The 9,394-nt window shown below is 45.6% G+C and overlaps 1 protein-coding gene across 3 annotated transcripts; it reads left to right on the forward strand.

Moving 5' to 3' along the window:
- The first annotated feature begins 1,920 nt into the window (after positions 1–1,920).
- On the forward strand, positions 1,921–6,573 carry LOC119284912. Of its 3 annotated transcripts, none has more exons than XM_037564094.1 (9): positions 1,921–2,210; positions 3,448–3,757; positions 3,855–3,939; positions 4,039–4,080; positions 4,189–4,357; positions 4,808–4,860; positions 5,088–5,195; positions 5,421–5,467; positions 6,034–6,573. In XM_037564094.1, the coding sequence occupies exons 2-9, from the start codon at positions 3,537–3,539 to the stop codon at positions 6,131–6,133; spliced, it is 825 nt and encodes a 274-aa protein (XP_037419991.1). In that variant the 5' UTR covers positions 1,921–2,210; positions 3,448–3,536; the 3' UTR covers positions 6,134–6,573. The 3 variants fall into 3 exon arrangements, with proteins under 3 accessions (XP_037419991.1, XP_037419990.1, XP_037419989.1); XM_037564093.1 differs by having other exon boundaries at positions 1,925–2,210; positions 4,983–5,195; positions 6,034–6,568; XM_037564092.1 differs by lacking the exons at positions 1,921–2,210; positions 6,034–6,573 and adding an exon at positions 5,684–5,967 and having other exon boundaries at positions 3,429–3,757; positions 4,983–5,195.
- The last annotated feature ends 2,821 nt before the right edge of the window (positions 6,574–9,394 follow it).

Raw genomic sequence — 9,394 nt, forward strand, 5'->3', positions numbered from 1 at the left:
GGCACTAGAAAAGGAAAAATAAATTATTATTGTGGTATTAATAATTTATCATTTTTTCCCACAAGCTAGTGCACATAAAAGGCTCCCATGCAACAGGATTTCAATTTTCTGAGGCTTTTTCATTTTCTATCATTTCTTTCAGATTGTTATCAACATTGCATGGATGACTAATCATATAAAGTGGTTTGGAATTTGACCTTTCTTTGTGGCTACTGCCAACATTCGTAATGTGCAAGCTAAAAATTATTTTCCAGAATTTATAGGACCAAAACTAGAGCACACTTGTAGTTCAAATTTGAATTACTTGATGTAAATTGCTAGGAATTCAATAAATCAATGATATATACAAAAAAACTGAAATTCATGAAAATTTGGCAGCTGGAATCCCATGCGATCTGCTTTAGGTGAAAACTGAAATGGCACAATTTATAATCTTATTTCTGGCTCTTGTTGACAAAAAAGTCATCTTGGGCACTAGAAAAGGAAATTTTACTTTTTATTTGTGGTATTGCTAGTTTATCAATTTTTTCCCACAAAGTAGTGCACATAAAAGGCTCCCATGCAATTTTGAAGCTCTTTTCAATTTCTATAGTTTCTTTTAGTTTGTTGTCAAAATTGCATGGATGACTAATCATATAAAGTGTATTGGAATTTGACCTTTCTTTTGTGGATATTGCCTACATTCCTAATTTTCAAGCTAAAAATTGCATGGATGACTAATTTTACATGTGCTTCCACAAGAAGTGCATATTTGCTTTGCGTGAAATCATAGTTGTTCTGCTGGAAAAAAAAATATGCTTTCATGAGAAGCACATATTTGCTTATCGTAGAAGCACGGATCTGTTCTGAGTTTTTCAGAAAAAATAGTGTGCTTCCATAGGAAGCACATATTTGCTTCTCTGAGCTTCTCGGGGAAAAAAAGTGTTCCCACAAAAAGCACAAATTTGCTTTGCGTGGGAGCATAGATTTGCTTCCGCGAGAACTTATCCAAAAAGGGGAAAACACAGCCCGTGCTTCTAAAAAAAATGGAAAATCGCAATTGTACTTTCGGCTCTAGTTTTTTCTTTCGTTTTTTGCATTCGTTCTTTTTTGCGCAAACCAATTGTTTTTTGTTTTATGTATTTGTTTTATATTTTTGTTTTTTTGTTAAAAAAAGTACGTTGAAATCTATTAACATGAGATCTAATTTTGAAGACCTCGACACGAGAAATCAAACGCTAAAAACGGTTCGGCATTTGAATGTGCGATTCAAAAGATGAAATATTTTGGAAAAACAAATCGTGAAAGAAAAACTCTTAGGTTATGACAAATGACATCTATGCAATGCGCCATATACCGATCCAGAGAAGGGGAAGTGACATTCGCAAGGTTTTCTAGGCTAACACACGCTTACTTTTTATTGCTCAATAATGTTTAGAGGAATACAATTGATAGAAAGTTGCAAAAGCCATAAATAACGTCTTTCAGATAAACTAAGCGCATGTTTAGTGATGCTATGTGCCTCCAAATTCGATGCTCTTCCTTCAAAAAGGAGAGAGCATTCTTGGAATTCCTATGCCATAATCTTTATCTCCCGGATGATATGACCATGTTTTTTGCCCGTCCCATCCTTTATGTTTGACACGACACCTTTACAGTTTGATGCAACAATGGTGCTTGTTTGTAACAGGTCAGATGGCAGGGCCATGGCCTCTCGGCAGGCTAAAGCTTCAACCGTAGTGACACATTTGCAAGTGGATCTGCAAGGTCGACAGGGTGGGCTGTGGGATTTTAGACCGGCCATATACGACAGGAAATTACAGATGGGACTAAGAAAGAAAAGCCCAACAAAACTCGCCCCGACCCGTCTAGCCCAACAAACAATGCACCTGATTCTCAAGATTGTCTCAAAAAAAAAAACCTGTTCTCAAGGGGGGAAAACGCACCTAGGGGACACTGGGACAGACGCGCCGAGCCCCTGCGCGTCCCCGACCTCGGCGGCTCGGCTCCCGATCTCGCTGGCTGTCTCGCCGGACGCCGTCAGCCGTCGCTGTCTGCCTCGTCATCGCTAGACGCCCAGGAACAGCCCCTGCCCGCCCCGCCCGCCCAGCGCTCGGCGCTACTGCGCTTCCCTAGCGCCCCTGCAAGCCGGCGCCGGCCGCCCAGTCCGCCCTCCACCGATTCCGGCACTCGGCCGGCAGTAAGCCTTGAGCTCGATTTGAGGACTGAAGGTAAGTTGTCCACTGTGGCACTGCCCATTCCCCAATTTCTGATTTAGGGTTTGCTCTTTGCTGTCTATTGCATCAATCAGGTGGAAGAGTCAAGTCTATTGTTGCGTTAACTGAACAACAGGACTTGCTATCCAGTACATGCACACACAGTCCTGTGAATACATACACATAATTTTGCTACCCAGTACATGAACACCTGATTATTGACAAATTAATGACTTGTCTGATTGTTTGCCACTCTAACATGTTACTCTAACAATGCCACTCTTTACAAATTAACAATGCCACACAGTCTTTCTTGAACTTCTCAAGGTATGTATTATGTAGGCTTCTCTTAGGCAATTGAGAATTTTAGTACTCCCTCCGTCCGGAATTACTTGTCCACAAATGGATAAAAGTAAATGTATCCAGAACTAAAATATGTCTAGATACATCCATTTCTATGACAAGTATTTCCGGACGGAGGGAGTATGTCTGTAAGACCATATTGATCTATTTCTATCTGCTATTGGTAAATTAATTAGAACGTTGGCATGTCATATTCGTTGTCAAAAGAAAAGGTTGGACCACCCTGGTCGTTAGGGCCCCTTTATTGTTTATGTGACAATGTACGAGACTTGACTTATGTGATTAATTTAGTAGGATAGCAAAATTTGATTATTGGCTAGCACACAGGTTTGATTTTGACCTGCAAAAACTGAGATGCAGAGTAAATCACATTCATTGAGATTTACTGACCCGATACAAGAAATGGATGGAAAGATAATACAAAGAATGAGAATTAGGAGAAGACAATACAGTAATGGTCCTTCTGAATCGTCCTTGTTGAGAGAGACTTGAGACAATTTGATGGACCAAATGCATATGTGAATGGTATCGTTGATGTTGGACCTTGCTGGACTTTCTTCTTTCGATTTGTGAATTGTTGATCAGTGCATGCCTATATTATCTTGTAGTATATGGTAATGTATTGCTAGTTCTTTAGCAAAGGTCATGTCATATGTTTCTTGCACCGAGCCTTGACCAGCTTGCGTGCTTCACGAGCTTGGCCGGAGGCTTGGGCCTGGCTTGTTGTATCTTCGAGCCCTGAGCTTTCTGTCCAGCCCTAGTTGTGTTGTAATATTTGGAAATTTCAAACATTTTTAGTTAACTCTAATGTTGTGAGACTTGATTAAGCTATTCATATTGCTCTTCTGGTCAATTTCTTATTACTGTGTTATGTCGGTTTTTTTTGTAGGTGGCCCACTGGATTATTTGTTTCTAGCTCAGCCACTGCCTCAGAATAGTTTAGGACCTGAGAAGTCCTTTACTCCATTAGGCAAAACAATGGAGGACTGTGCAGCCACCCCTGTTCGCCGCCCTGCCGACCCCTCTTCCCCATCCCCAACCCCATCTCCCTTATCTCTGCGCCAGTGGCGCCCAGCGGCGCAGCGCAACCTGCGCAACCAGTGGTCGCGCCTGCTTGCCGCCAAGACCCGGTGGCTGGACGCCGCCGCCAGCGGCCGCTCCCATGCCGCCACGCTCGTCAACGCCTACCTCTCCCGCAGGTTGCCCCCTCTCTGGCTCTGTGTTTCGGCGACGCTTGAGTTTTTGAGATTTTATTAACTAGTTACTGACTGCGCCTTGTGCTTGTCATTTTGTCAGTTACATGCCAGGGATGGATTTGGGGGTGCTCAAGGACATGCCCAGGATCCGCGACAGGGCGAGCGCCAAATTGACCCACAAGGAGGTAGCTACGCTGTCGCCAGGAACTCAGCCAATCCTCCTCAGCAGCATGGTTTAATTTTCTTGTTCATCCCCTCATTTTCATGTCCCTTGCTTGGTTCAGGTGCAATGCCGCGAGATGCTTCTATCAGCCTACAAGGAGATGGTAATGCTTCATACAAAGCCCATGCTTGTTCATGTCATTTTAGCCGGGACCCTGTAAGCCATTAATGGTTGTTTGACTTTTGGTGCTCTTCCTACTTCCTGGTAATAGGTCTGTGCCATGTCCGACTTGGTTAAAGCTTCTCATGCCATGCGGTGTTTCTCCAAAGTATCTTCTGGTAGCCCACTAGTCCGATTTACTGATCGGCAGGATGATTTGAATGATTTAGGGGATGGTGGAGGAGCTCCAGTATACAGATGGATCTCCATGTTAGAATTTGGTGGGTTACTCGCATTTTTTTATGCAAAACTGGATTAAGTTCCGTAATCTTTATTTCCCCTTCCCACGTGACATTACTTGCTTTTAAGAGATTCAGAAATTTTTATTCTGAAAGACGTACTAGGATTCGGATAGACAGATGAACTTTCTTTTCATTTGTGTTTGGCATGACAGAAATGCATTCTTGGAATCAATTTTGTGTAGTTTGGGAAATAGCTCCAACTTAGTCAGAAAATCAAGTGAATTTTATATAGTTAGTAAATAATTTGCAAGTTATTCAGTGTAGCACTGCCACATTAGATCAAGTTGACTGAATAAATATCTGGTTTCTTATATCCAAAGTGATTTGTCCGTAATTTCTTTCTAAAATAGCTACTCAAGATCAGATCTTTCTGATCCAGCAAGATACGGCTAATATATTGATTTGTTGTTATTCGTGACTTGATCTCAGAAAACCTCGCCAAAGAGCTTGTTGAGATGTTTGTTTCAGAGCTACGATTGAAGGTATGCCATCACACAATTCTGCTATGTTTTAGCTTGTGCACTTAGAAATCGCATTTTTTTACATCCCTGTTTCTCCTGAACTTTTGGAAAAATCCTGACAGTGGAAATCATTTTTAATGTAGAGACTGATTGTCTTGGACCTCCTGTCAATTAACTTAAAAGAAGGTGCAGATCCTTCATTAGAATGGTCAGATGAGTTATATGACGGGGAATTCAACGAATTTCAGAGGATTGGCCTGGGGTCTGGAGACAGCTTCCCACTACCTGAGAATTGGAAGGCTGATGTCTTACAGGCACGGCGACCTGGACATACCCCATCCCATGAGGTTTTACAGGTGTTGATCCAATTTTTGCAATAGCTTTGCATTTATTCCCTTAGAAATCAACTGTCTCTGTCCTGATGTTTAGATCTTTAATTGTTTGTTTGGTAGACATAGCATTGTGTTGGCTCATTGTAAATAAAGGATGAGAGCACCATCTTTGGATTAGATCAAATGTGTTGTGCTCATTGCAGCATGCTTTCTAACAAGGGTTGTGTCTTTTCAATTATTATTTTACAGGTTTATTTAACCTCTTGGCTTGCTAATGTGAACATCAAGACGAGTAGGTAATTGCTCCATCTGCTTTAGCTTTGGATTTTACAAACTAGTATAAGGATACCTGAATTTCGAAATTAAGCTGTATCATATACTCCCTCCGTTCCAAATTACTCGTCGTGGTTTTAGTTCAAATTGAACTAAAACCACGACGAGTAATTTGGAACGGAGGGAGTACTAGTTTTGTTGATAGTGTGATAGTATTGATCTCTTGATTTTATTTTCAGAATTGACGAAATATTTGAGCTTGTCGAGGAAGAGATGCAGATCAAATTGCGTTGAAGATTTCGATTCATAGAATTTAAGTGGGAACCATTCGGGAATGTTCAGGGGTTCTTTTTCATTAACGGAAGTGATTTAGGCTATTTAGCCAGTGTGGTCTGCCCTAAGAAAGAGGGCTCATATATAATACTTCTCAAATGCATTACTGTTAGCTTGAATACAGTTTGTGTAACAAGGCTGAGCCACGAGCCCACCGGCTCCTGAAAATCCAGAATGTCTTGCCTTGCCCCTGTGGTTGGAGTTCCATGGAGTACGTAGTAGCTGAAAACAGCCTGACACTGGACTCTGCTTCTAGTGCTGATTTCAGGATCTGCTGGGAAGACGTGGGAGAGAAATCAAGCACAGTGTGGGCGAGTATCCGAGTTTCTCCATGTTCTCGTGGAAGTTATATATGACAGGGAATCTCCCTGGCCTTGTTTTGGGTGGTGCCGCCTCGCCCGTTTCCAGCAGCACTCTTCTTCTCCGGCCACAAATTCGAAGCTAAAGAAAATGCCATTGCCATGGAGGAGCAATTCACTAGTGCTCGCCCAAGGTTCGATGCTAGTAGTAGACAGGAGGAGCCCAGCTTATTATTGGCAGTAGCATATATCATGATTGGCTGCAAGGAAGAGAGCAGAGGAGTCAGGAGGAGGACCCCAGAGCTCTGTTGAACGTGCCCATGCATGCTGCCCCGGACAAACGAAACGATCCAGGAGCTTTGTCTGCCGCATGCCCTTGCCCTGTTCCATTCCACTCCATTTAAAGAGGGAGATGGAAAAAGAAACTGAACGTCCACATGAGATATCACGTCCCTGTTCCCGGGCGGGACACTGGTCAACCATGTGGCTCCTGCAGTGCCTCTCTGAATTAAAACCACAGGACCTTTTGGCTCCTGCTTGCGACAGGCTGCTGGTTTCCTCCGTTTCTTTTCTCCTGGGATCACATGACCGCCCACGTCAGGCGAATGGACAGACGGCCGTGGCACGGCATCCAGTCCGGCCCGGCAGGGGGGGACACATTATTCTGTTCCGTGGCCGTGGGGAGAATGATGCCACTCCGGACGCGGCGGCCAGCAGCGGCGTGCGATCCGTGTCACGAGCTGGTCAATCCAATCCAATCCAGCCGCGTGAGTAGGAGTACTAATCAATCAATGCCCCGTGAGAAAGAAAGAGAATGTCGTTCCTTGTCGTCTCCACTTGGGGATCTGTCGGGCTCCTCTCCTGGCCCTTTCCGATGTTCTTTTCGAGGGCGACCAAGTTGTCATACTACTCCTGCTTATAAATATACTACTAGTCCACTCGATATCGCATCAGGTCCAGCCACGAGTCCACCTGCCTCTGCCTCTGCCTCTGCCTGGCAGTGTCGTTGTCCAGGTGCCATGTCTGTCCTGGTCCTGCTCCTGCTCCTGCTCGTCGTCATCATCGGAAAGTGCGGCGCGCACGCACGGACGCGTACGGGGGACGAGAATCCGGCCCTTGTTTATGGGGGGGGAAGAGGAAAGTCGCGCTTGCAGTTGCGTTGCAGGGTGTCCATGTCAGCTTGAAAAGAGCCGGCCAACTCGAGTCAACCTCAGGCTTAGCCAGCCGGACGTGTGTTCGGTTTTAATTCTAGGCTGGAGGAGAAAGAGAGGCCAGAAAGCAGGTTCCCATCCATCCAACAAAAGGCTGGGATTACTTGATCCTCTCTCTCACTCTCACGTTCGAGCTCAGTGAGTGAGCGAGTGACGCAAAGTACAAAAGGGGCGCGCTCACGAGTGACCAGATCAAATGACCCTCCCCACTTTTGCTTGCATTTATTTATATAACGCACGCACGCACGCACGCACACAGAAAGGATTTCCCCATGGATGGAAAGTTTGTTCGGTCGCTTTACCTTATCCGTCCAAGAAGCTTGGAGCAAGCAAGCTTGTGATTGGCCATGCAGCTGGCTGATTCGGCCCCTGCATGCATGTGACGTTGCCACCACCGCCACGTCTGCCGGCCAGTCTGACCCGACCCGACCCGACCCGACCCTCCTAACGCTGCTGACTCGCAGGCGGGCAGCCGACACCGGTGGGCGCTGCCGGCCGGATAGGGCAACGAACAGGTCACGGTCTGTGCGTCGACCGATGCCGCCGTCCATCCAATGCGTGCAGTGCACCTGCGAGGCTGTGCCCCTGTGCTTGCGACTGCAACGGCCGCTTGTCCTGTGCTGCCCCTGCACCTTTTGTGGCCTTGCTCGGGTCGCAATTAAGCGAGCTTGCTCGGGTCGCAATTAAGCGAGCAGGGCCTGCCATGCCCTGCCCGCATCACCATCACCCCCACCATGTCCTGTAGCAACTGACTCACTGGTCAGTCACTGCTGACCGATCGACTGATTCTGATGCCGCGAGCTGCCGCTTTGGCATACGTGGATGGACTGGCCAGCAGTGGCAGTGGCATGCAGGGGATGTTCCAAAGGCCCCAGCAGCGGGTGTACTACTGCTGCTCCACTAGGATGGCATAGTCCCCGGCGCCCAATGGCATGTCATGTGACGGTACGTGCGCGCGTGCGTGTGCGTGCGTGTGATGTTTGATGACGAGATGGAAAGGGCGGTGTACTTTATAGTGAGGTGTGCCCACCGGGAACAGCATGTAGGAGTACGTGTGGCAGGAGGAATGGAATGGAATGGATGATGAGCGTGTCATCATAATAACTCCTCCTGTTGTTGGCGGCTTCTTTAACAGACGGTCTACGTACACAGACGGCCTCACGTCCTTCTGTTAAGCCATCGGCACTTTCAAATTTGGATGAGGGCGGGGACTAGCTGGGCTGCAATGAGGTGAGCGATGGCCATGCATGGTGTCGCCTCGTATGTCCCCAGATGAAACTTATCAAAGCCAATTTTTTGTTTGTTCCAGCTAACGCAATAGGAGTGTTGATCATTTGTTTTCTAGGTGTCTTATATATAATACCTAGGGTGCTTTCAGTGACGTAGCCAGGATTGGGCCAAGTTCTAGGCCAAACACTAGCTACTACGCTAAACAGTGTTAAAACACACTACAGTAAACGAAGCAATCCAGCCTCACGACCCAGGCCTTGGGCGGTGCCAATTGGAACAGTGAATCTTTCTGGTTGTTTTTCTCAATGCTTTCGTTTGATCTCATGATCCAACAAAAGCATTGAGAAAATCCTCTTGTGGCTACCATGCGTTCGACAATATGAAATATTATAAACAGTCTATATATGTTTTGAGACCAAGTGGATTCGGTTACCATGTGAATTGATATGTCAGGCTTGCCCTTTTCCGAAATAGTGGGTGAGAATGCATAAATCTGACATGGATGAATTGTTGCATGTTGGGGCTGAAATCCTGCATAAGGGGCGCTTCCCGAAGATTGTGGACGGCGCGGAAGGCTATGAATCCGGGATGGTGAAGTTGGTGATCGTGGCATGCTTGTGTCATGCTTGGCTCTCAATCCTGTTAGAAGTTTATCAGTTGGTGCATACTCGCCTTAATTAGGCGTTGTAACATTCTCTTCTTATTCTATCACTATGTCTTTTATGTCAGGTGTTGGACTTGAGCTTCCGTCGTTCTGTTATTGATGGTTAGTAGTGGAACCAACCAACATCATGCCGCGTAGAAAAAACAATATAGAGCATGGTGTTGCTTTTAACTAAGTTTTCACTATGTGGAATGATCAATATCCAGTTATCTA

This window comes from Triticum dicoccoides, chromosome 4A, assembly GCF_002162155.2.
Source record: "Triticum dicoccoides isolate Atlit2015 ecotype Zavitan chromosome 4A, WEW_v2.0, whole genome shotgun sequence".
NCBI classification, from domain to species: Eukaryota; Viridiplantae; Streptophyta; class Magnoliopsida; order Poales; family Poaceae; genus Triticum; species Triticum dicoccoides.

Coding starts and splice junctions, on each gene's coding strand:
- LOC119284912 (XM_037564092.1), top strand. CDS start 3,429: ATGTCGGTTTTTTTTGTAGGTGGCCCACTGGATTATTTGTTTCTAGCT. Junction 3,758..3,854: donor AACGCCTACCTCTCCCGCAG/GTTGCCCCCTCT, acceptor TCATTTTGTCAG/TTACATGCCAGGGATGGATT. Junction 5,196..5,420: donor CATCCCATGAGGTTTTACAG/GTGTTGATCCAA, acceptor ATTATTTTACAG/GTTTATTTAACCTCTTGGCT.